The following is a 25,825-nucleotide window of genomic DNA, read 5'->3' on the forward strand; positions in this document are numbered from 1 at the left end:
CTTGGCCTTCGACAGGGCTGCCGAGGTGGGTCGGGGCCTGAGGGGTGGAGGTCGCGGGGGGGGTGGTCCTCGCCTCAGCTCACCGGAGCGGTTGGAGCGTCCGGTTCCCGAACCGGGGCTGGCTGCTGGGGTCGGGCCTGGTACTCTCACAGGGTCTCGTCCTCGTCCCTTCCCTCAGCCCACCGTGCCGCTTAGCCGGGGAAGGGAGGTGGAGGTGCGGGGGCTGCTTTTGGGCTCACCTCAGCTGGAGGGGAGCCAGGAGCTCAAAATGTAGTGTGTAACGTGGCTCTTTTTCTTTTGTTTTTAGTCTTTAAAAGGTCAGCCTGACTGAAGAGCCTTTGGTTCCTCGGCTTCCTGAACTCCGTGCAGCAGTAAATGCGTAAAAGCTTTCCAGCAGCGTTTTTTGGCCTGGTAGGTGCAGGGACCAGGAGAAGGAAGCGGGGAAGAGCTGTGACCGGCCAGCGGAGACCTTTATAATTCATTCAACGTCCCAAGCCCGGCTGAAGCCTCGCTCCATCTTTTCCCCCATCTCGGCCCCGTGCTCGCACCGTCCCAGGTAACGTTAGCTGACCCAGAGTTCAGGCAGGGTTTAAGACTTCGGATCCCACTAGTCTGTGAATGAAAGCTTGCAGCCAAGGGCAGCTTGCGGGCAGAGCTGTTTTCTCTCCTTCCCTAATAAAAGGCAAACCCCTCGCTGCCTGGGAGAGCTGCCTGACCCCTCTCTGCCAAGGCAGGACCCAGAGTGGGTGAATGAAGTGATTTAATAACAGGAGTTTACTGCAATAAGTGTCCCTGTGGGGGATATACCACAAGTGCTGGCTGCTTTGCTGGAAAAAAGAATTAAAGCTTGTTTCTCTTAAGCTGTGCAGCCTGAAAAGGCTTTGCTTGAGAGAGATGAAGAAACTGGAAACAGGAGACTGCGATAAGGTTGTGGGAAGGGGGGTCTGGAGTCAGGTGGTTGGTGTTAAACATGGGGTGAGCAGATAATTACCTTTACTTCTAGGAAAATGAAGTAGCTGTGAAGCTGGCAGTGTCTGGGATGTCTTTATTAGCTCCTTAATTTAATTGAAATCCCTTGCGGGGAAGGGCTGGAAGGGGAATCTGATTCCTGACAGCAGAGATCTAATATAGTTGTCTGCTGTAGTTGGTGGGAGGAGGGCAGGAGCCTTTCTCAGCAGGGGACAGCCGATCTGCCTTTTGTTTCTTTTGTAATTAATAGGTAAGCTAGCTCAGTTTGGGCTGTTAAACCTTTAACTGTGCTGGCAATTGAGTGTCTGTGTTAAAGAGATGCCTGCCATCCCAGGGGACCTGGCCTGCCACGGGGGTTTGACACCTGGGTTAGGGTACTTCGATCACCTGTCTCTGGCACAGCCTTCTCAAGGCAGCAGCTCTGTCTCAGCCTTTGCGGTGCTCCTCTTTTTATCCATGTTCCCTTCATAAAGGTTACCTTTGCTCAAGCAGTGGCACTGTGTGGTGTTTGGGTACATCTTCCAAAGCTGATAGAAATGTCAGATTAAATACGTGTAGCCAAGAGGCCAGCGGGATGTGAACCCTGTCTGAGACTTGCAGACATTTTCTCAGGCTGCCTTGAAAAACGATTTATTTTCTCTTTCTCTCTCTTTTTGAAGTGTAAGGCCTGCTGTGCTTCTGAAGCTTTCCTGTTTCTTATGGATCAGATACCTTTGCTTTAGCCAGGTGCTTCTAGCAATGAAAAAGGATGCGTGAGTGTAAGCAACTGAATGTTTGGAAGTACTTAATGAAAAACACATAAATTTTTTCAGATGCCAAATGAGCTTGAAAAACAGGCTGGACATGCTGTCACAGAGTGATGAAACAGGTCTGTTTTGCAGCACCAGCAGTTAGGGCATCAGAGGAGCTTCCCTAATGCCACTGTGTTCCTGGAAGGTTTTGGCTAAAAGCTGGCTAAAGACCACAGATTTGTGTGGTTTCTCCTTCCATCTATGTTTTCATTGCTGAAACTATTTGGTTACTCGTTTTTCCAGCTCAGTATTTTTCTTTGCTCAAAATGGGGACTGTGGCGCTTTATCAAAGAGCTTAAAAAACAGTATTAGTTACTTCAAATGCTGCTTGTGTCAGCAGTGAGGCAAACTGCTGAAGGGCTGGGCGGGAAGTCTCCTGGACAGACAAGCCCCTCATGAGGCCCAGTCTTCCTTCCTCCTTCTTTCACAGCATCTCTCTTGTCTTTTCTCTCAAGAGACTTATGGTAATTCCTCAAATCACAATATATTTGAGTTTTCTGCATTTCCCTCCAGTACCTGCAGCTCTGTTCCTCCTGTTCACCCTGTTGCTTCTAGCATGGGCTCTGTGCATGCTCCTGTTTTTCATCCACCACGTAGTGGACTTTTGGATAGGAAGATATTCACGTGTAACGTCTGCATGGGATTTTGTCTCGCTTCAGCAGAGAGGCAGACTTGGTAACTGAACATCTCTCCCTTCTCAAAGTCCACTTGCATTTACGTGCAGGGTAGTTTACTGTCTTTTTTCCTCCTGCCCTTTCTTTTTGAATTTCAAGGGAAATTTTGTCTTGAAATATCTCAGCTGCTGCATTTCACTGCTGCCCAGGTGAGCTGCATGTGGTCTGGACTATGTAAAGGTGAGAAGCATAAAGGTGAGGTAAACAGGAGGACTGGGGGAAAGAGCTAGCTGTTCACATAACTAATTCCAGCCAGGAGAGAGCTGTTAGCTCTGATTAAACAAACACAAAGGCAAAATGTAAATCCTCTCTAGTCATATAGGTTTTTCTGTTTTCAACTCCTCTTACTTGTAGTATCTCTTGGAAAGATTTAATTTAAGGCTTCTCTGTGAGCTGTTTGTGGTGTCTGCTTCCAGCAAGAACAACAGAGAAGCAAGCGGTCTCATTGATTAGATTAAATATCTGGGTCACTTACCATTACCTGTGTTTATTCTCTGGTAAGTTTTGATATTGGAAGAGGATGAGATAAAAGGAGCGTGTGCAGAAAGAGATAACTACAGCTGGAGCTGCTCCAGGCAGAGGCCACTTTTTCTAAATGGATTTGTAGATGAGCTTTTCCTATCACTCTTGGGTCCTGTGTGAGGAGATATCAGTGTGTGCAAACAGGCTTGCTTCTTTCCCCCTGCCGCTGTTGGGTTAGTGGATATCCTTGATACCCAAAAGCCAAACTGGACAGAGTTTTCCCTCCTGGGTGTCTTTCTCAAAGAGTAGTCTTAAGCTTTGTGAGTCGTAATGGTTGGTTCAGGGAGTTAAGTCATTTCTTTAAGCTTTGTAAAGCCAATATATATCATAGTCAGCTCCTCGTTTTCTATAGCTGCAGATTTTCTTCACTTAGTTATTAAGTTTGCATATGAAATTTGACTAATTCTTTTGCCTTACACTAAATTTTCAAAGCTGGTGGGGGAAGTAAAGCATTCTCCCAGAACTTAGCATTGGCATTTCTACAAAACCCAATATTCTCTCTGGCTGGCTGGAGACTACCAAAGGGAAAAGTAAGTATTGTTGTGTGTCTTCAGATGCCTGGTAACTCTGGCTCAGGCTATGTAAGTTCTCTGGTGCCCCAGTTTCTGTCTGTAGCGAGAACGCTGGAGTCTTCCAGGATGTTGCAGCTCTGTCAGCATCTGTAAAGAGTTTCACGGGCTTTGCAGCAGTGTTTGAAGTGCAAGGTCAGTTGTATTAGCAGAGTTCTTGGTTACTGCAGGTGTCAGGCAGCAAGCAAGGAGCTCCCAGTGCCTCCCCCCAGCTATGTGGAATGAAACATCAGCTTCTGATCTGTTTCTGTTTAATATCTTTATCAACGATCTGGAGGAGGGGATCGAGTGCACCCTCAGTGAGTTTGCAGAGGACACCAAGTTGGGCGGGAATGTTGATCTGCTTGATCCCTCTGCAGAGGGATCGATGGTCCCAGGCCAATTGTACGGGGTTCAACAAGGCTCAGTGCCGGGTCCTGTGCTTGGTCACAACAACCCCATGCAATGCTACAGGCTTGGGGAAGGCAGAGTGGCTGGAAAGCTGCCCAGTGGAAAAATACCTGGGGGTGTTGGTCGACAGGCAGCTGAAGATGAGCCAGCAGTGTGCCCAGGTGGCCAAGAAGGCCAACGGCATCCTGGCTTGTATCAGAATTCGTGTGGCCAGCAGGACTAGGGCAGGGATTGTCCCCCTGTACTCAGCACTGGTGAGTCTGCATCTCAAATGCTGTGTTCAGTTTTGTGCCCCTCACTACAAGAAAGACATTGAGGTGCTGGAGTGTGTCCAGAGAAGGGCAGTGAAGCCGGTGGAGGGTCTAGAGCACAAGTCTTATGAGGAGCAGCTGAGGGAACTGGGGTTGTTTAGCCTGGAGGAAAGGAGGCTGAGGGGAGACCTTATCGCTCTCTACAACCACCTGAAAGGAGGTTGTAGTGAGGTGGGGTTCAGTCTCTTCTCCCAAGCAACAAGTGACAGGACAAGAGGAAATGGCCTCAAGTTGCACGAAGGGAGATTTAGATTGGATATTAGGAAAAATTTCTTCACTGAAAGAGTTGTCAAGCATTGGAACAGGCTGCCCAGGGAAGTGGGGGAGTCACCATCCCTGGAGATATTTAAAAGACAAGTAGATGTGGCGCTTTGGGACATGGTTTAGTGGTGGACTTGGCAGTGTTAGGTTAATGGTTGGACTGGATCTTAAAGGTCTTCTCCAACCTAAAGGATTCTATGACTTGCAGGACAGCCCGATTCCCTGCAGCCTGCTGAGGAATGAGTACAGCATTTTAGCAGCTGCAGAAATCAGAAACTTCTGAGCTGAAATCTTTCTGTAGTGCTAAAGCTGTCAGTGACTTGGGCACAGACTGTGGCTAAGAACCTTGCAAAACTCAATGGCTGAAAAGTGTGCATCTTAATCTCAAACCATGTTCTCTTTATAAAAATGTTTCCTTTTTTTTTTTTTCCCCTAGAGCTGGCTGGCTGTATTTTATTTTTTTTCTTGCTTAGCAAGTTGTCTGGAAACATGGCACCTCTGTTGATTTTATTGTTATTACCAATTTTTGAGATCTCTGCACTGAGTCAACTATGAAGTGGAGAAGCTGGTTGGACAGCCAGAGCACCAGTGCCTGTACTCTTCAGATAAGAAAATGAAGGAAAATTAGAAGTCTAAGATAAGAAATGCTTTCCAAGTCTGTGTCTTATCCAGTGATACCACATTTCTAAGCAATTTGGACAAAAGTGCTGTTAAAATCTTGCTGGGTTTAGACCTGACGTCCAGAAATTAATAAACGTGACAGGGCGTTTAGACCTGATATCTTATAACTTAAGGTTTTTGCCCTTGTTCTTTGTATTGAAGAGAGAAATCGCCTTCTAATGTCTAGCCTAAAATTAACCACAGTTGGTTTCTCTGCCATGCTAGCTGTGTCCTTCAGCAGACATAGAGATCTTCTTCCTCCTCACTGTTTTGCATACTTTTTCTAGAACTGACCTAAATGCTGGATTCCTCTAGTTCTTGGTTCTCTAACCAAGGTCACTTTTCTCTACTTCCCTGATCACTGTTGTTCTGTCCAGGAATGGTGAATTCAAACCAGGAAGGCTGGAGAGGGGGCAAGACCTGCAGCAGATGAGGCTTTGCCAGTATTTTGCACAAGAGCATTGAACACACAGCTGTCACTTCTGGAATTACTTGGCCTGATAAATCCTAGGATCTCATTTGTTTCTTCTCAGGACTATTTTCTGCTGTGGTTTATGGTGGTCACAAAATAAGACAAACACCCTTGTCTCTCCTCCTTCTGTTTCCAGCTCATGAGCACAGTTTGGATTAGCTTGTTTGTTTAAAAAATTCACTGACTCCCTAACAGTTAATTCCCTGTTGCTTCCATTACATGCAGTTTTTGAGGGCAGCCAGTTTTCACATGTGACTTCATGGTCTTTCTCCAGGGTGTTGGTGCTATCTGCAAAAGTATCTACTGCAGCTGGTCTAAACAAGGGTAAAACACCCAATTTTGTGGAGATTGCTGCATATGTGTGTTGTTAACAATAAGCGTGGATTGTAGGTGCTGGAAAAAGCTTGGCAGCATGCCTGATTGCATTGTCACTGGGAGAGTGCAAAAGTCAGGTACTTGGACTTGGCAGTGAAGGCGTTTAATACGAGACTCTCCAAATTCTGTGTTTAGTTATTTTTCATGTCCAAATGGTGCCTGCGAGGTAGGTGACACTCCTCTCTGGCCAGGCTGCCAGTCATCGTGCCCACTTCTTTTCTTCCTTCTCAATGGACTAGTTCTCACTCGCCTCTTTTGTCAGTAAATTACAGTTTTGGAGGATGATATCAGCTTTCTCAGAAGTGCTCAGGGTGCCTGGCATAAAAGCGCAGAGATTGAGACCGGGATGTGACGCAGTAGCACAGCCGAGTCACCTTGTTCTTTCTCCTCCCTCTCTCCTAGCTGCTCAGGATGTGGTGCAGAAGGCTGGCATGTCTGTTCAAGGTGCCATGCCGGCTGAGTGGAAGCACTAGACATCGCTCACCATGGCTGCCCCGTGACAGAAGGACCATCCTCGCTGCCGCGACTCGCTGGCATCACACGGCCCCAGAGTCCCTCAAGTGCGCCTGGCAGTTACACGGTGACCATCTAGGTAGGTGTGTTGGGTGCGTGTGTACCTGCTTTTGAGTCTGTTTGGGGAGAGGAGTGAGATTTTCCTGACCTCGTTCCCTGGGAGTGATTTTTTTTTTTTTTTTTTTTTTTCCTTCTGAAATGGCCTGCATTAGACGGCTGCACGCTGGAGTCTGTTTCATGTTCCCTTTCGGAATTCCCAAAGGCAGGATAGAGCAGGTTTGTCTGCTGGCAATAAGTCTTTTATGATAAACGAGGCAATGCTAAATCAGAAATCAAATCGAGGGATTCCTGAACGATAACTGCATCTGAGCCTTGCTCCGTCAGTCACTTGTTTTCTTTGTAATGCTTGGGGCTCTGACTTCCAAGTGGGATGGCTGGTTTGGTGTGTGCCCTGCTCTCTTGCCCCCACTTGTGCAGGTTTTCCTTAAAGCACTGATGCATGAAATGCAGTTGTTGGAGCAGGTTTGCAAGCAGCCCGTCTGTGGGGCTGGATGGCATGAGAAGCAGGAGGCAGGGGAGGTGTAAAAGCCTTTTTGATGCAAAACGTACCTCACTGTGAGACTGCTGAAAGAAGCCACAAGGAGAGTGTGTCTTAATGTGAAGTAACAGCAGCAAGCCAGTTATAAATGCTGTCTAATGCTGATTTTTGTCCTTTTGTTTTTGGAGGTGACTTGGTAACTGAGGCACATGTTTCCCCATGGCCTGTTTGGTTTGGTCTAGTGTTTTTCTGCCTGGGTGATGTCCTCTGAGGCTAGTTAGATGTTGGTACTCTGAGTTACTTGCAAGCAAAGGGAATTGCTCCGTGCTTTATCCAACACAGTGGCCCCAAGGAAGGATATTACTGTTTTCCCACTGCAAAGTGACCTCAGATGCTAAGATTTCAAAACTGAGTAGGGCTAGAGCAGGAAGGGCTCTCCTGTTGCTCTCCTGGCTCTGGCCCCCTTCTGAAGGGCTTTGAGTATTCCTAAGCTGTCCCAGGATGGAATAAGGAGGAGAGGTGTTATTGTAATGCTAAATGGGTATCAAAGCTTTGCATCAAGGTCTTGGTGTTGTCTGTAATGTTTGTATAGTTCAGACGTTGGTGTGATTATTTGCTTGACTCTGACCTGTATTCCTGTGGTGGCGTTTACAACCTTGTTATGTACAGCAGTTGCTGTACAGCTCTGAATTTCCTACTTGTTGAAGAGAGATGATAGATGTATGTGACCAGCATGTTTGTTAGCCATGCTCCTTCCTGTTGCAGGAAGAGACTGCCTGTAGGCTTGGAGAGAAGGGAGACCATGGTGAGATCACTGACGGCCAGGCCTCCTGTGAAGATATTCTTCCTGGTCTTCATCATGTGACGAGCTAGCTTAATTTACATAGAGGTGCTAAGTCTAACAGCCTCCGCATCCCCTATAAGTGGGATCATAGCTTATGGACTCTCAGCTTTGGTTCTTGGCTTTGTTTTTTCTCGCTGTTCACACCAGTGCATCTTTTGAGCCTGTCCTTCTTTGCAGAGCTCAGGTATGCGAACACGTTGATGCGCTTCGATTTCGTATGGCTGCGAGACCACTGCCGCTCAGCTTCCTGCTACAATGCCAAGACGAACCAGCGCAGCTTGGACACAGCAAGCGTGGACCTGGGAATCAAACCCAAGGCTGTCCGAGTGGATGAGACCACGCTCTTCCTCACATGTAAGTAGCAAAGTGACTGGACCCTGTGTGTTTTACGGACCGCCAGCCCTGCTTGGAGGGAGCCTTGTTGATGGATCCCACTCTTAGGTTTGCTGGGAGAGGGTACTCTTATCTCTAAATCAGTGGCTGTTTTGGGAAGAGATTTAGCTGTAAGCTAATTTTAAACACTGCTCTTCTGAGCAGCACTTACTGTAAACATGCCTCAGTCTTAAATTTGTGTCTGTTTTTCTCCCTACCCCCCACCTCCCCCCACCCCCCAGCCCTTTTTGGGTAGAGATGTGTTGTGTATCTTCAGTGTCTGGGTATTTTATTGATTTGTTTGAACACAGCAGCAATGCAGATAGTGAACAGATCAGTCAAAGAAATGGTTGGTTTTCTTTTTCTTACCCTGTCCTGTTTGAGCTGGTATCCCTGATGAGAATTCACATTTTCTGTCCTTTCTCCTCAGCTTCCCAGCTGCTTTCTTCCTTTTGTTGTAGCTCACCTTTATTTAGGGGTTTGTCTTCAGTGCTTTACTTCTCCTTGGAGTCCTATCAATAGAGAACAAAACCACTGAAGTTGAAACACTTTGCTCTGAATTTAGAGTTATTGCAGTAACAATAATGTTTTTAGGACCTGTGGCCTTAGCCAGATAATATTTTGGATGGCTTCAGGGTGTAAAGAGTCTGTCACCAGACAAAATTAAAAGGTGTCCTAGACCGGTAGTTGCACTGACCGCTATCTCAGGCTGTTCAGTGCGCTTGTGGTGACTGTGACTCTTCTCCCTTGTCAAAGGGCCGGATGGGCACGTGACGCGGTATGGGCTGGAGTGGCTGGTGAAGAACAGCTACGAGGGGCAGAAGCAGCAGGTCATGCACCCACGGATTCTCTGGAATGCAGAAATCTACCGCCAAGCCCAGGTCCCATCCGTTGACTGCCGGAGTTTCCTGGAGACAGACGAGGGACTGAAAGAGTTCCTGCAAAACTTCTTGTTATATGGAATTGCTTTTGTAGAGAATGTCACTCCCACCAAAGAGGACACAGAAATCTTAGCGGAAAGGGTCAGCTTAATCAGGTAACTAGGACTGCCCTGGGAAGGCCACTGACAGCTTTGTAGAGGAGCTGTGAAGGATAGACTGTTATTTTTGTTTGGAAACGTGCTGCGTCTTATCCTATATGTTGTGCAGTATGGCCTGGTTTGCAAACAAAAGGTCTGGGTCTTCTACAGCCTCTGGCCATTCCACTTGAACTGATGGAGAGGGAGTATTGCAGTGTGGGATCTGACCTCTTTTTAAGGCAGAGCCTGGAGTTGCTAGGTTATGGAGCTGCCTCGGGAGCATAGGGTGACTTTTGTGATAGCGGGACTGTGCACAGAGAGGAGTGACTGAAGGAAATAGCCTGTCTGAGAAGACTAGAGCTTTGCAAGGAGAGACATTTCCTGTTATGACTTGAAAGGTTAGGAGTGCAACCCTGGCCCTGGGAGCCAGGGAGATCAAAAACAATTTGTAGCTCTCGCTAAAGAAAAATATTGAGAAATGTTTCTTCTGTGTTTGTTTAAAACGCACCAGCAGCATGGCAAGCCAGGGTTTGAGTTTCAAGTTTTATCCAAGCTACAGAAACAGTTTAACTTGCCTTGGGCCATTGGTAGAGGAGAGATTTCTTTTAATGAATAATCACACCAAATAGAGATGAGGGGCTCCAAGGAATATCCACCCAACTTTTTTCTTGGGGTACCCTCGCCCTGTAGCCCCTGAGTACTGTTTGTCCTTGCCTTCTGTCTGCTCCCTTCCATGTACATTGTAGAGGGGAGGTGGGTGATAATGCAGCATCTTAAGAAGAAGAAATGGGATTATTAGGTAACCCTACAGTGGGTACAAGCAAGGGCTAGCTGCTCTCTAGCAACTCCTCCTGTCACTCAGTGGCTTCCTTGATTTGACTGGAGCTGATGTTTGGTATGGCAAGAAGATCTGTGTTTGTGGAGGGGAAGCAAGACTCAATGTTGTCAGTCTTCTCAGGCAGGAAAGAGAGAAATTGAATACTAGAGGAGGCATAAGAAGCACCATCTCTTGACAATGTGAATTTTGTTAAGTTGTTCTACTTTTAATTTACTCTGTACATAGGATGGAGGGAAGTAACCTCAAATGCAAGAGAGGATCTGCTTTACCATGACACTGATCCCCACAGCGCTTTGTGATAACTGCCCACCTCTTTTGCAGGGAGACCATTTATGGTAGAATGTGGTACTTTACCTCTGACTTTTCTCGGGGAGACACCGCCTACACCAAGCTGGCTCTGGATCGTCACACCGACACAACCTACTTCCAGGAGCCCTGCGGGTAAGTGCTTTTGCTGGTTCACAGATGCACAGTGCAGAAGGCAGGAGTGATTCACAGTCATGACGTTTCTAGCGGCACGGGCTTCATTGTCTCTCCACTGCTGCTGATGGGATGTACTTCTAGTCACACAGCAGTTCTGGGTCCTGTCTGATACCTGTGGGGTGGGGTAGTCAGTAGACCAATTTTTCCTATGCTTGAAACTTCTGGGCCTTCCAAAGTGCAGGCAGTGAAGGACTTAGCTGTTAGATAGCTGGCTGCTGCTTGGTGTTGCTGTGGTTCAAGTAGTCTTTGCAGTGACAAAGAAGGCTCAGCGCTGTAGTTGTTCTGTGCTACCCTGAAGCTTATCTGACAGTCTCTTCTGAAATCACCCTTTCTGTCTCCGAAGTGATTCACAGCATTCAGCCTCTCAGAAATGAGCAGTTGATTTGTCTTTTGAGTACATCTGGCAAGGCTCAGCTCCTCCTGCAGCAAGTGCCCCTTATCAGCTGTTGTACAGAGTTGCTGCAAAAGTTTGCTTTGACTTAATCCTGCTGACCTGGGGCAAGCCCTCTTTGCCCACACCAGCCCTGTCTCTTTTGCTGGCTGAGCTCTGTTAGCGATAGCCTCCGGGGAAGGAGGGAGAACAGCTTGCCTTGGCACAGCCTGCAGTAGCTGTCTCTGCCCTCCCAAGCTGTGCGAGTGGTAACTGACATACGTGCTGTGCTCATGTATGCTCTGTGCAGTCACTCTGCTTCAGTTCAAACAGGTTGGGGTTTGCATTTTGGCAGTGGTGCAGCCCTGTAGGCAGTCAGAAGGCAGGCTTCCCCAGCCCTTCGAAGTTCACAACTGTCTGTGCTTTTAAAAGGAGTTTGCAGCTACAGCATTGTTTCCCAAATGCTAGTTTGTAAACTGCTTTTCTGATATAGCCTCTGGGCTGTGAGTTTTATACACAGCTGGAGAAGGAAAGGCAGCAGCAAAGGCAGCAGCCCTGATCATGGTTCACAGTGAAGTGCAAGAGACTTAGGCTTAATTTCTAGCTTTTTTTTTTTGTCTGCTTTCATCTCAATCAAGAGAGGAATCATCAGGAAATGGCCTGAGGGAGAGCGGATGGAAGTACTGTGATCTCTTATGGAACTAGGGCTGCAAAGAGAAGTCATCCAGTCCACACCTCCTGCCCTAGGGCAGGATTAGCTCTTCCCAAGTGAGGCTGTTAACTTGCTAAACATCTTAATGGGAAAGGTCCGCGGTGCAGAGCTGTAAAAGCAGAGGAGGACTAAGGGGTGAGATCTGTTGGCTGCATGTGAATTTTCAGAGCAGCTCTTCAGACCAGGAGAGGTAGAGTTACCCAAGTGGCACCCTGAGCACTGTTGTCTGGGTCCAGCCAAGGCAGGAAGCTTTTGGGTGGTAGCATTCGTTTTGAAGCAGCTCGGTGTCAGGAGCAAAATAAGTGGATTTTGTGCTCTGTGGAGCTAGAAGTATATGTGTAAAGCATAGGTCCTACCACACACTTCAAGCCACATCTAGTTGGCTTCCCTGTTTTCAGTGAACAGCTGATTGCAGAACCCATGTGCTTTGGTGACCTGCACAGTGTTACCTGCTTGGCTGACTTGTTTTAGGAGCTTACAAAATCTTCTCCAAAATAAAATAAAAAAAGTAATTAGTAATCAGAACTTCAGCCTACAAAAGAGATTTGATTAAACTGCTGGGTGCCAGAATTATAGAGCTCATTAGCTATTTTTATACCTTTCTTTTCTACTTGGAAGGTTTCCCTTCAGGTAGGTGTATTCTCATCTGCAGCCAACTGAAGTATCTCAAGCAATGACAGCATGGGCTAAATTAGTAGGGCTAACCATTAATGCTTGCAATTCTGCAAAACCATAGTTGTGCAGGAAGAACATGAATTTCTGGCTTTCCTGGCCCCCATCTCTGCCAGAAATCCCTTCTTCCCAGGCTGTTTCAGACTTGCTTCCAAAACACTTGAAACAGTCTTTGACCTGCTTCTAAATGAAATGAGGTGTTTTTCAAGAAAGATGTGTTCATTTGAATGTCTGCTTTCCCTCACTGCTTTGGCTGAAATCAGCCAAATCTGACAGTTCTCGAGTTAAATTATTGCAAAGGGTAGAGGATAGAAACTCCCCAAGCTATGGGAAAGACTGCAGCGTTATCTCACTCATCAGGTAGCAAAGAGCCTGCCCTCGGAAGAGGCATCGTCAGTGCCCTGAGCTGCAGGAGGGGTTGTTGCCTTTGAGGCACAGAGTGTCCTTTGCTCCAGCGCTTGTGGGCTGACCTTGTAAAACTACCCTGAAACTGTTGTGGGTAGAAAGGTGGTTAGAGCACCCGGGTGAAAAGGTGCTGGTGAGAGCGGAGCTGGAATGTCCTGCCACATCACTTGCTGTGGCTTAAGAGGCCCTGAAGGGAGAAGATAAAGGCTTTCCCCAAAGGTCACAGTTAATTTTCTAAGGAGTGAAGTTGGTACACTGAAAATTGGGAGTAGGTGGCTCGAGGCAGCTCCTGGGTATTTGTTCCTAACCGTACAATGACTGCCTTGCTTGGATGAAGGAAGAGAAGCTTCAGAGGAGTAATAGAAGGACAAAAGCTGAGCTAGATGGCTTCCTACTAGAGAGGGGGTGTCGCTGTAGGCGAGCTGCTCACTGGGGACTCCTGCTCCAGGCTTTCCAAAGGGTCTTTAGTGTGTTGCGTTGAGGGACTTTTGACTGCTTGTGGGAGACTGTGATGTACATGCCTTTGAGTGACAGTCACCCTGGACTCCCCTTGCAGTTCCTAGAGACCTCAGCAGTACAACCAGCATTTCTTTAACTGTCCTCATGTTCTGAGATGTTCTGGGGAAGTTAGTTTTATGCTTTTGAACCTCTGCATCCTGCTGCCTGGATGGCCTTTGGGCGACACAGGCCTGACCCTACACCACTTGAAGTCTCCCAGACTCATGTCATTTGATTTGGGAGGCAGCACAGGCAGTTAACCTTCTCAGAAAGCAAAATGTGTGAGATTAGGCCTGAAGAAATGGCAGGTACAGTCATTTCTTGCTGGTCTGTCTCCATTCCCGGGCAGGTCTTAGTAAAACGAGAAGGGTGGTGCATACATCTACATCTGACTGGGTCTGTGGGGAACACTTTCTGACCACGGGACAGGCAGCCAAAAAGGTCTTTTCTCTTGTGCTCTGGATTCTCTCATTCATGCAGCATCCAAGTGTTTCACTGCCTGAAGCATGAGGGCACGGGCGGGCGGACGCTGCTGGTGGATGGTTTCTATGCGGCAGAGCAGGTTCTCCGGCAAGCCCCTGATCAATTTGAGCTGCTCAGCAAGGTGCCATTGAAGCACGAGTATGTTGAGAACGTGGGAGACTGTCACAACCACATGATCGGAGTTGGGCCGGTTCTCAATGTCTATCCCTGGAACAATGAGCTTTATCTTATCAGGTAACACCAACGTGAGGCCTCTTGCTTATGGGGAGGAGAGGGAATTGTGGCAGATGGTAGTGGTTTTCCAGAAGACATTATAACCTGAAAACCAACGTATGTTTGAGGGGCAGGGGTGAAACCACAGAAACATCCTGCGTTTCCTCCTGGGCTATGCATTGTTGCTTTAGAGGAAGTGTCAGAACCACTGATACAAAGATGGGTGTCAATGCTGAGCTTTGGTTTTTCACTCCTGTCATCCTCCCTTTGGCTCCATTCCCTCATCTCGCTTCATTTGAGAAGCAGTAGAATTCAGCCCTTGTCTGAAAAAACCTCTAGAAACTAGCCTGGCATACAGGAAACAGGGAGAGCACAGGCTGGTCCCCTTCCAAAGGAATGTGGGCTGCTTTCTGAAACTGCAGGTTGGCTTACTGCAGGAGGCTGTCCAGCACTGCTTTGCACTTTTATTCTGAACAACCCTCAGTCTTGCCCATTGCTGTGGCGCATCCTTCTATGGAAAACCAGCAAGAACAGTTTTACACTTGACAGTAAACTCCTCCTTGCTCCCAGTGTTGTGTCTTCTCCTGAAAGTCCTGCACTTGCAGCATATCCTCCCTAGTCATTTCTGTAGCCTCTTTTAAATACTGACTAATCCTACAAGCTCCTGAGGTTCCCTTTAGAAATACCTGGCTGTGCTTGTGGAGCCATGCGGGCAGTCTCTTATCTCTTCTTCACTTCTAGATACAATAACTATGATCGTGCTGTCATCAACACTGTGCCTTATGATGTTGTGCATCGCTGGTACGCTGCTCACCGCACACTCACCACAGAGCTCAGGAGACCAGAAAATGAACTGTGGGTCAAACTGAAGCCGGGCAAGGTAGGACTTGACGTTGGGAGGCTCGTGTCTGTTTGGTACAGGGAGGGTGGCAGGGTGCTCCTTTGGATGTGCAGGCTTATTGTCACTAAGGTAAATGCTTCAGGCAAGCTCCATATGCTGCAGTTTTCCTGTTTACAGCTGCTTTAAGGTGCCCTGTATTACAGTACTGGCATCTGTTGTGTGTGTGTTCCTACTGTCCTGAAAGAATACAAGCTTCCAGATATGGCAGAAATGTTTAATTCAAACTCTGCCTCAGAGGAAAGTTAGTCCCGACTGAGGGAGAGGAGGAAGATCTTTCTAGTCACTGAAATGAGGACCCTCAGAAGCAGAGAGGCTGGGAAACAATGTTCAGCCTCTAACTTCTTCCAGAAGAAAATTTTATTTTGATGGAAATATAAAGGTGTGAGAAGCTGAATTTAGTTCTCTTCTGAGGTTGTTTCTGAATCTTTACATTGCCAGAGAATCACAGGAGACCTAGGCTTTCTTCACTGTCCCAGAAAGGGCTAAGGTGCCTTAGCACACCTTGGTACTGAAAGGAAAAAGCTCTGCCCTGTGTTTGAAAGGCTGATGCTGGGTGCAGCTTTGGAGGAGCTTGAAGAGCTAGAGCCACAGTTGTAGAGTTGAAGGTATTACAGTGCATGGCTTCTTCGACTGTGCCTGCTTGAAGTGGTTTTGTTCCTACAGGGTCTAGATTCAGCCTGAGCCCAAGGCCCCAAAAATGAAAGGCACCAGCAGGGAAGATGAGCTTATCAGAGCCCCCACACCTCTCTGTTCCCAAGGATGCCTGGGGGGGAAGTGACACCATAGAGGAAGAAGATGGCCAGTTTCTGTTGCTGTTGAACTATTGCCCAACCTTTCCAGTAAACAAGCAAAGAAACAGCCCAGAATGTATTTCTGTGCTTTGCTAGCTGTCACGTTTTAACTTGTAGTTAGCAGCAGAGCAGAACTGCTGGCTTCAGGTAAAACAGCTGTGCTAGATCACATGAAGCATCTGGCTATAGTCTCACGTGCTGTCTCTGACAGTGTTGAACAGGAACGGTCATGCCCACCGTGGCATACCCTTACTTGCTGTTCCAGTCTCTAGGGATCTCTGGCTCCAGGACCTGTCCTGTCAGAGGTTCCTGACCCTGGCTGTGGTGGTTGCCCTTCTTTTGATGGCCTTTTCTCTTTGCCTGCAGGCACTGTTCATAGATAACTGGCGTGTCCTGCACGGACGGGAAGCATTCACAGGGTACCGCCAGCTCTGTGGCTGCTACCTGACGAGAGATGATGTGCTGAACACCGCACGCTTGCTGGGACTCCAAGCTTAGCCCAGACCATCCTCTGTGGAGAGGCAGTCAGACCTCCAGCACCACCGTGGTGCTGTGTCACCACGCCGAAGATGTTGCACATACCTCAGACACCTCCACCCTCTCCAAGTGGTTCTCGGTGCCTGCTCAGGAGAGAGAGCAGGTGGAAGCCAAAGGTTATGGGAGCTTTATGGGACCATATTCTGTCTTTGAGCATGGTCAGCTCTTGCTGTCTGTGCACCCAGCCTGGTCTTTCCAGCCAGCCAGTCTGTCTCAGCTCTGCTGAGTGAGGGTTAATCGCACCACGGGAAGTGCTCCCAGCACCTATTCATGTGAAGTGCTCCTCCAGTCAAGTGCCTTCAGGATCTGAAATCTTTGCATTTTTCCCTGTTGGTTAGCCTTTTTGTCAGCTGGCAGTTCTAGGGTGTTTTTAGCAGAGCAGAATGGAAATCTCTGGGGTCTTGTCTCACCCCAGGCTGGACTTTATGCCTTCTAGAGAAAACAAAAGTCTGTGGTCCCTATTTGATGAAAATGCCACTACTCAAACTGAGGGCTGTTGGCGTATTTCAGTGACTTCTTCCTTCTTAAACACACTCCATATCCCCGTAACAGTCACTGATACAAGCCATGCTGCTTGAGAGATGGCCTGGAAAGAGAACCTGGTACAGTTAGGGTATTTCTGAAAAGGCTTGGGTTAGAAGGAAAGGAGGAAGTAGCAAGATCTGCATGTTGAGAAGGAGAGATGACTGTGTTAGACGAGGGTTGTACTTCTCACGTTTCCTTGACTTACAGTAATGTAATGCTTGTGTTCTTTCTGCCTGTTGCGCTGTGCTTGTATGAAGGGCGAAGGCTCAGCAGCTACAGTATTTGCTGACTAATTTCCCACTGTGCCTGCTCTTTCATCTTTTCTGAAGAAGGAATTTTTGTTAGGTCATCATTACACTGGCTGATGGATGAGGCTGACCATTGGTTTGTTTTTTGGTTTTTTTTTTTTTTCACCACCTTCTTCTGCATATGAAGGTAATGAACACCGAGGTGCCTTTCAGCTCCTGGTAGGTGGGAGGATAAATTGGAGTCTGGCGCATTGAAGGGCCACAGTATAAGAACAAAAGAAAATCCCATCTTTATTAGAAACATTGGAATTTTAGAACCAAGAGAAGATTTTTAGGATTTGTTTATTTTTCATTCTTCCTTATATTTGGGAGTGTTCACTCTGCTCTGGCTAGACCTTAAAACAGGGCTGGTCCCTTTCACTCCTGGCTTTCCTGTGCAAGCAAGATGCTCTTGTGTCCAAGGTACAAGTGGAGCGCAGATGCATCTGTGCTAAACTTGCTGCCCTCATTTATTCTAAATACTGAATATATAGATCCTGGTGTTAAGAGACACTCTTGAAAGCTTCTCTTCATGTGGACTGAGCTACCTGATGCCGTCTTTTTGCAGTATTTCCCGTCTGCGGTGAGCCACTACTGCAGTCATCAGGAGTTGAAAGGGGTTTCTGAGTGAAGGCTTGGCAGGAAGCTGTTGATCAGAGGATATGTGAGGAAGTGAAACATCAGCAATGGTGGCAGGTAATACAAGCTTGAAGTGAGCTGGCTTCTGTCAGGTATGTCTCACAGGGCCTGTGAACAGCAGCCCCGGACACAGGCAGGAACTTGAATTTTCCTCTAGGCTGAGTCACTGAATTCCTTGAGCAGCCTGCAGCATACATTCTGTTACCTTCTTTATCAGGCATTTTGTTCATAGGTTTTCCTTAGGTGCCAGTTACACCAGCATGACTTAGATCTGAAATTTTACAAATATTCGTTAATCGTGTTGAAATAGCAAACCAGTTACATACACTGTCCCTCACGCAGCCCAGCTCCAATGCTCTGGGGTTGGCTTCTGGGTGAAACCGTGGCCTGGAGCATGGGGGAAGAGGTGACAAAAGCCAGTCTCTGTGTTAGTTGACAAAGGAGGGGACAAAGGACCCTGATCAGTATTTGAAACCCTTGGAGCAGTGGAGCCCTCTTTCAAATTATTTGAGGGTATCAAGGGTTCCTGAGTTCTTTTTGCCTCCCTGTGCCCCCAGGATATGAGGGAAAGAGCTTGGGTAATGTGGAAACCTTCCATTAGTCAATGAGATCAGCTTTACCTTCCCTTGCTCAGGCGACCTCTGTCTTTTATCAGCTGCAAGCTGAAAATCTGCCGCTACCCTGAGCTGGAGCATGCAGGACTATGGCTAGCACAAGGGAGAACTGACCAAAGTGTTTTGATGACAGATTGTTGTGACATAGGTGCCTTTCTGACAAGGAATGTGGTGACTGTAGCTCTGCCTCCTGCTGTGGCTGTTGCTGCGAAGGGCTGTGGTCTTCAGACACCAACCTCTTATGAGCCAACTCCAAGCCAACGGGCTCCTCAAGATGATTGTGTAATCTGTTGTGGGGAAAATTGTTCCTGGTGAATGTAGAAGAAACACATTTCTTCATTTGAGTAATACCTATGAATTTAGCCACCCTAACAATAAAATGTGGAGTGGAGGGAGCTTTGTTTAAATCTGGTGCTTCACCTCTCCCCACTTCCCAAGAGGGCTAAATTCTTCCTAAGCAGCTTGTGAGCATCAAAACTTTATTTGAAGGGACATGACTTCTTGGCAGTTGCCATCTGTCTCATGTGGGTGTTTGTTGTGCCATGTTACAGAACAGGTTCTGTTTGCTGTAATGATACTGTATCAGGTTTTGTAATCAAGCTTTTTCAATTCTTTCAGCCAATAAATGAACCGCTTCCTTCTCCTTCCCCCTATGCTGGTGATCCAATATATGTGTTTAAGACATTTTCTAAAACTAAGAAATCGAGTCTTCAAATAAATGATTTATAAAGTGGTCAGCTTAACAAAATATATATTTCAAGCAATCACAAACTTGAAAATAAGTCTGTATTACCCATCGAAGGTGGAATAAACATGAGGAGCAGTAAACGAATGCATTGCCGTTGAGTTGTTCATTCGTTCACTGGCCACACGATGGCAGAAGATGCAAGAAATTAATATCAAAAAGTCAATGACAAGTCCCATCCCTATGTGGCTTTAGGGCTAGCAGCGGTGCTGGTTCTGTTTGTTCTGCTGTGCTATATCCATTTCTTCTGAGGAACCCCAGGAGCTGCTGTTCAAAAGCCTGTATGACTATGAACACTTTTAAAGAGCTGCAGGATATGACAAAAAAGGGTGGAGGGCGGAATGGAGATGATGTGAGGGGACATGGAAGGAATCTGAGAGTGCAGCGGAGGTGATCTGAGGGTGCATGGGGAAAAACAGAGGTGATTTGAAGGCAAGTGGGGCAGGAAGGAAGCTGAGCTACGTGCAATCTGAGGGCAAACAGAGCTAATCTGATGGCACCCAGAGAGGAAAGGAGCTACATGAGGGCTCTTGGAGGGCAGCGTGTACCCTGGGGTCCTTGGTTCCCATCTACGTATGTCCCAGGTCCCAGTTTGGTCCCTTTTGCTACCGGGGGCCATTTCTCCCTAACTTCCACTTGCCCTCTGGTCTGCTCCAGACTGCCCCATTTGCCATCCAGTGCCTCCCAGCATCCCTCTATTTGGTGTCTTGTCTCCGCAGGATTCCCTTTTGTCCCCTTGGGACTGCTCCCCTTCCTCTTGGGTGTGCAGTACAGCCCATCATTCAGCTTTTGGTGCTCCCCAGAGTCCTCAGTCCTTCAGTGAAACCAGATCCCCCCCTTACCTGCTGCTCCTATTAGGAACCCCCATTTTTCATCCAGTATGACCTAGAGCTTTCTGTTTTCCTCCCAGTGTGCTCCAGAGCCCCCTGCTCAACCACAGGTCTCAGGATTGCTCTGTTTCATCTTTTGGTGCATCCCTCCCTTGGTCCCCTCAGTGCAGCGAGGAGCCTTTCGCTCCTCACAGGGCTTGCATAAAAAAGAAATAAGCTGCTTTTGACCCAGCAAAGAATAGTTTGATAGAGGCTACCAAAAAAGGAAAAAGAATGTATGTATTGTTCTTGCAACTGTTTGATCCATGCTTCCCTCAGCTACAATCTATGTGTAGTGAATAAAAGCCTTTTCTTACATAAAAAAAAGTTTTAATTCTGCACTTACTCTACTGAAATTATTCTTAGCTAGGCTGAAAAGTATTTACATTTTTTAGCTTTACTCCTAATTTCTTTCCTTTTTGGCTACTGGGAAACATAGAAGCTATTTTAATAGGGTCCTTCAGCTAAGTTAACTAAAAATGTATTACCTAAAGTTAATTACTAACTTAATTAAAAACCTCAGTTCAAACGTGAACTGTGAGGATCAGAGAGACACGAACAGTTTTGCTATGGAAATGGGGCAATATGAATTTACAGAAAAACAAGGCAGAAGCAAATTAATATGTGGCAAGTATCACAATTTGAAGGAAAGACAGATGGTGCAAGCGAATTTCCTTGTGATTAACCTCAGAGATGTGCAGGAAGAGTGGACTGCTGTCGATAGCACGTGAAACTTTAAAGGTAATGTGCAGACCACACAGCAGACCTCACAGTAACAAACTCTCCTGGAAACTCTTTGTTACACCTCCTGCTTTTCTTAAATAATTTGCAGCAACACAGACATCTCTGGTTTGAGTTGACGTCTGCTAATTTTACCCAGTGTCTCTTTTCTCCTCACCTTTTTCTGTTTGAATTTCAGACTTCCTTAGTCATTAGCCAGAGAAATTATGTATTCATTGACAGATGTTGCTACACCACTAATGGGAAGTACCCATTTCCAGTTCGTTACTGTTCATTAACTGTATCATCGTAGCACTTCGAGCCTCGGGAATGTAACGGGGATAAATATATTGGATGAGGGAGAGAAGCAAATTGTCACCTAGTCCCCCTTTAATAACTTCCAATAGATCTAGTGAAATAAAGGGAAAACCTCAACAAACTCATAGGAGTGGTGATTATAGCACCAGTCCGAGATTTTCCAAGTGATTAATTACTCTCCTGTTATTTCACACCAACCCATCTACCAGGCATGTACAATTGACTTGTGGTTAATTAATCCCTTAGAGCATCTCTAAAGGGTTTAGGGCTGGGCACAGCAGCCGTGGGGCTGAAGGGGCTTGGGGAGACAGGGCTGGCAGAGCACCCTCTGCTCCGCTCTGCCCTCCAGCACAAAGAGGCAAAAAAGGGACAAAAAGGGGGGGTTTATGTGAAAACAGCCACTAGGGATCACCACAAAACCTGTTGCTCCAAAACAGTTTGATTTCTCAGAACAGCCAAACCTCAAAATGTTTCACAGGCAGGGAATTTTATTATTTTACTGAAAAAAACTGAAGGCAAAACCAGCTCAGAAACTCCTGTTTGGACCCCCCGGGGCAGATCACTCCCGTCTCTGCAGTGCTTGTAGCATCGCACCCCAGGGAAATACCAGCAGGGAATTCTAACTAATATTTTGATGAAGAATTCGGGCTTGAAAACACTGGAAAGGCGGAAAGCAGAAGCTGTAAGGCAGTAAGAGCTGAAAGACTGCTAACGCAGAAGAGAAGATATGAAATAAAGAGAGAATAAAGATTCCCCAAAGTCAGAGTTACATTCTGAGAAAATATTGTGTGTTTAAAGAAACAATCCCCATCTAGCACCGGTTAAAGACACTTTTAAATGCACATACATAAGCCCTGGTGAAAGGTAAGGAGAAGTTTCACTATTGGCATTTGCTGAGTCAGACTTCAGTGTCAAAAGAGTCAAAAAAAGACACTTGTGAGAGGCACAGAGCACAAGGAATCTGGCTGAACACAGGAAAAGGGGTGTTAGCCCTTTCTCCTGCATCAAAATCCTTCTGTTAAAACATTGGTTATGCAGAAAACTCATTTTTCAGGGGAAAGCATCTATCAACCAGCACGTTTGTTCTGGTCCCTCCAGAGAGCAGATAGAGGGGGGTGTTACATGCATTGCTGATTACTGCCTGCTCTCCATCTGCAAGCATTTGTACTATTTAGAGGTTTGTATTTTGCTGATGTGCATATTAATGTAAAACACAGGAGTCACAGATGGTGACGCTTTATGCTCAGCGACATGCAAGAAGGGGCAAAACTATTCCCTGCATAAGTTTAGGGAAGGAAGAAATGAGTATATTTTGAATGACAAGAATATATATATCCAAGCCCTTGAGGACTAATAACTTAGCTCATCTGGAAAAGCTGATGTGCTCCCCTTGGATGAGCTCTCTAAACACAGCCTGAAGCCACTCTGGGCATGGGGACAGCCCTTGACAAGGCTTTGCATCAGCAAGTTTGCAGCAGATCACCTGGATAAAGGATGCATGTAAGCTTTTTCCTCCAGTTTTCAGGTTTAATCTTGATTTCCACAAGATTTTAATTTTATTTCTATGTCCTTTCCACATATTTGCAGTCATTGTGTGTATCTTTCTGGATATTGTAAACAAATACTTTTCCTTTAATGCAGCTCCAGGTGAAGAGGATTTGAAGGCAATTAGGTAATAAAATGGCAGTCTTTTCCCATGAGTGTGTTGATGAATTGTGGTCCATAAAATCAGCCTCAAAGCTTTCCCTAGGGAAGAGAAGTAAAGGGGGTTGTGGTGCTTTTCTGTGTGCAAAAGGAACGGAAAGTTAAGTACTGGGGGAGGTGCGTCTTTTTATGAGTAGCAATAGCTAGCTGGGCTCTCTGATATGTAGTAGAGTGGGGGATTTTCCACTATTCCCAGAGCATTTTTGAGGGGGAAGCCAGAAGGAGACTGCTGGGTCCCAAGATTAGGTGATCCTCACTAGGAGAATGTACAATTATATCTCAAATATGCTGGCTTTATCCAGGCTAAAAGTGAAGGGAAGGAACTTTGCTCTTTCCAGCTTGTACTCCCTAAAAACCGGAAAAACTGGGTATTTTTAGTGATGTTCAAATGTGTTGCACAGCATGTTGTCTGGCAGAGATGCTTGCTTGAGTTGGAGATGCCCCAGCACGTGCTCAGGGGATCAGTGCTAAAGAAATCACGTATGTGTTGCTAATCAGAAAAGGGGATGCGTTTGTCATGCAGACTAATGTGGCTGTTAAATGTTAATGAATACGAATAAATTCTTTGTGGGTGTAACTTTTCAGAAGATGTGTATCAAGACATGAGACCGCACTGTGGCCTGGGGTGGTGTGGATGGTTGTCACCTGGCAGCTGCTGCCACAATTGGTAATTCTAAGTTGATTTCTTCATATTGAAGTATAAAGTGATCATGGTGGAATAGTAATTTTTTCCTTTAGCTTGAGTATTTCTCAGCTATACTTAGATTAGACTTCAATTTCTTTAGGCTTGTAACTCTTTAAGGGTTTTGATTTAGGTGCTTTAACCCTCTCAAAGAGGAAACTGTGGCAATAGGAGCGTGGGCACAGAGCCCCACGCACGCACTGCCTGGGGCTGGGGGAAGGCAAGTCCTGCTTTGCTCTGCCCTTTTTGAGACCTAACCGCAGAAGATGAGTTCATCCATGAAATGCTGCTGTCACCAAACCATCAACCTGAGTAAAGCGGTGCTTCCCCCCCACTCACCCCCCTCCTATTTCCCCCTAAAGCACAAGTCTGGAGATGCTGGCTGGTGCCTGTGCAGGGCTGGAGGCTCATCCTGACCAGAGGAGGAGGAGGGAGTCTTATGGCAATCCTAAAACTAACCTGGGAAAGACACGTCTATGGGATTTCTTAAGGAGAGGCATTACCTGAAAGCATATGGTGCCAAATGCATGGCACTTCGGCTGTGAAAATGGACTCTATTATTTTCCTGGTGTCTCTTGACTGATGATGTGCCATTGCCCATGGCAATGGGCTGGTGATGACATCTGTGGTCTGTAAAGCCCTTTCAGTGGGTCCTTGCTTCCCCACCACCATCAGAACAAATATCCTCAGAGCAATTTCAGGATGCTTCAAAGAGAGAAGAGAACTCCCATGCGCTTTTCCTGTTACGTGCTGGCAGAGACAAACTGGATGTATTTCATATCTGTAGCTGCAAAAGGGCCAGAAAAAGAGGAAGTACTGAAAAAGGAAGTTCTTCCCCAGCCAGTGTAATACTGCAGTTCTTATTTATGAGGAAAATGTGCTCATCTACTCAAACTCTGGTTTTGGGGGGCAAAAGAAGATCCTGAGTCCTGCCTGGTTTTGGACTGCTCCTCTCTGACCTGCAGGGACCAGGGCACCGGGTTGGTAACTCATCCCTGGGCTGCGGTTGCCTTTTGGAGACCTTCAGCTTCCCCATGTAGGGAAAATCCAACAGGCCCATGGAGGTATCAAGGGGTTTTTCTGCCCACCTCGCCCTGCTGTCCCCTGAGCTGCGAGTCTCCATCCTGAGAGAGGAAAATAGCCAGTGATGGCTCCCAGCTCTTTCCCATGCCCTGCGGAGAGCCATGACCAGCAGCTTCCATCCTCATGGTCATGGCTTGGCCATGTCCTTGGGCCAGGAGACATGGGCACTTCCCCATGGTCCCAGTTGCTTGTCCCATCCTGCTCCTCCCTGGTAAGTCCAGGAGGGCCTGAGCTACAGAGCTGTGGGACCAAAGGGTGCCCGAGCTGGGTCAAGAGAAGGGGACGGTATCCAGGCTGGCTCAGTTTGGAGATGATTCTCTGCAGCACTTGTGACTTGTGGTTTGGGGTTTATTTCTGGGTGCTGGGAGTGTGGAAGGAGGTATCTCCAGTGGGGTTGTGGTAGGAAGAGACCTTTCCTGCTGTGCTTTCATGAAACTGAGGACCTAACTGGCATTTGTCTTTAGATACTAGAGAAATGGGTAGTTTACCTCAGCTGGAGAAAAGATGTATTGAATTTGGCCATGCTCAGCTCTTTCCTGAGAATGGGTCCCTGCTGCTGCTCACCGACAGCGGTGGGGGGGGGTTCAGTGTCACCTTCGGATAGCAAACCCAAACCAGGCACGTCACCTAGCCACACGTAGGCGTCTTTCCCCCGGCGATGCGGGTGGAGGCAGCAGTAATTGGGGTGAGGATGGCCCCGGCCACCCCCACGGGCAGGAAGGAGGGGGTGGGAGCTGGGATGTGTCTCGCTCACCCATGCCCAATGGGCTCTGCCGTGAAGCCTGGCAGTTCGAGCGTGTCATGGAGGCTGCTGTAAATAGTCATATTTTTACCATTTATGCACTTTTAATCCCCACTTATTACTCTTGGCGCTTTGCAGAGCCGTATTACAGTGTGGCTTCTCAAGCTCTGCTGTAGATGGAGGAATTCTTAGATTCCTAACTTTTTGCTTGCTAATGAGCCTTGTCCTGTCTTTGCCACCGGCGCTCTGCATGGTCCCTGTCTTAGCATGAGGTGGAGGTTTCCCATGCTTCAGACAGGTAATGCTGCTTTTGCAACACCGAGCCTATTTTGCAGCTCTGGTACTCTCGCCTCCTGCCCTGGCATCGCTCATGACTAAAATAGCCTTTGCGTGACAGTGTGCGCATGGCATAGGAACCTCCAGACCAAAGGAAAGGTCCCACAGCTGCCAGGACGGGCAGGTGGGTCATGTGGAAATAGATGCTCAGGTATTTCTGCAGTGGGTGCTTAGTGGTGTTGGGCTACATCAATTCCTGAGCATGCATGGAGCCCATAAAAAAAAAACCAAAACCACATATAACTTTATTTTTAGAAATTACTACAAAGCCGTGAAAGGTAGGCAGGATGTTTGTGTCAACACTAGAAAAGCACCAGGGAAGGGACCTCCTGCCTCTTGGGAGACTGCTGTAGGTGAGGGAGGTGAGGATGAGCTCATC

General features: G+C 47.0%; 1 protein-coding gene across 7 annotated transcripts; it reads left to right on the top strand.

Annotated features, from left to right (window-relative positions):
- Window positions 1–34: 34 nt before the first annotated feature.
- Window positions 35–19,076, top strand: TMLHE (trimethyllysine hydroxylase, epsilon). Of its 7 annotated transcripts, none has more exons than XR_774467.1 (10): window positions 1,913–3,129; window positions 3,389–3,486; window positions 6,397–6,586; window positions 8,067–8,243; window positions 9,018–9,297; window positions 10,439–10,558; window positions 13,738–13,974; window positions 14,695–14,833; window positions 15,293–15,459; window positions 16,012–16,094. XR_774467.1 is itself a non-coding variant. In XM_010569100.1 (9 exons), the coding sequence occupies exons 2-9, from the start codon at window positions 1,829–1,831 to the stop codon at window positions 16,141–16,143; spliced, it is 1,284 nt and encodes a 427-aa protein (XP_010567402.1). In that variant the 5' UTR covers window positions 35–556; window positions 1,782–1,828; the 3' UTR covers window positions 16,144–19,076. The 7 variants fall into 7 exon arrangements, 5 of the variants coding, with proteins under 5 accessions (XP_010567402.1, XP_010567403.1, XP_010567401.1 ...); XR_774466.1 differs by having other exon boundaries at window positions 15,293–15,467; window positions 16,012–16,074; XM_010569100.1 differs by lacking the exons at window positions 1,913–3,129; window positions 3,389–3,486; window positions 15,293–15,459 and adding exons at window positions 35–556; window positions 1,782–1,837 and having other exon boundaries at window positions 16,012–19,076.
- Window positions 19,077–25,825: the final 6,749 nt, after the last annotated feature.

The sequence above is a fragment of the Haliaeetus leucocephalus genome, unplaced genomic scaffold (genome assembly GCF_000737465.1).
Source record: "Haliaeetus leucocephalus isolate CR32 unplaced genomic scaffold, Haliaeetus_leucocephalus-4.0 Scaffold262, whole genome shotgun sequence".
Lineage (NCBI taxonomy): Eukaryota > Metazoa > Chordata > Aves > Accipitriformes > Accipitridae > Haliaeetus > Haliaeetus leucocephalus.

Excerpts from the sequence above, each read along its gene's own strand:
- TMLHE (XM_010569099.1), top strand. The coding sequence starts at position 3,042 with ATGAGCTTTTCCTATCACTCTTGGGTCCTGTGTGAGGAGATATCAGTG. Across the intron at positions 8,244-9,017 it reads GACCACGCTCTTCCTCACAT|GGCCGGATGGGCACGTGACG; the intron begins GTAAGTAGCAAA and ends CCCTTGTCAAAG. Across the intron at positions 10,559-13,737 it reads TACTTCCAGGAGCCCTGCGG|CATCCAAGTGTTTCACTGCC; the intron begins GTAAGTGCTTTT and ends TCATTCATGCAG.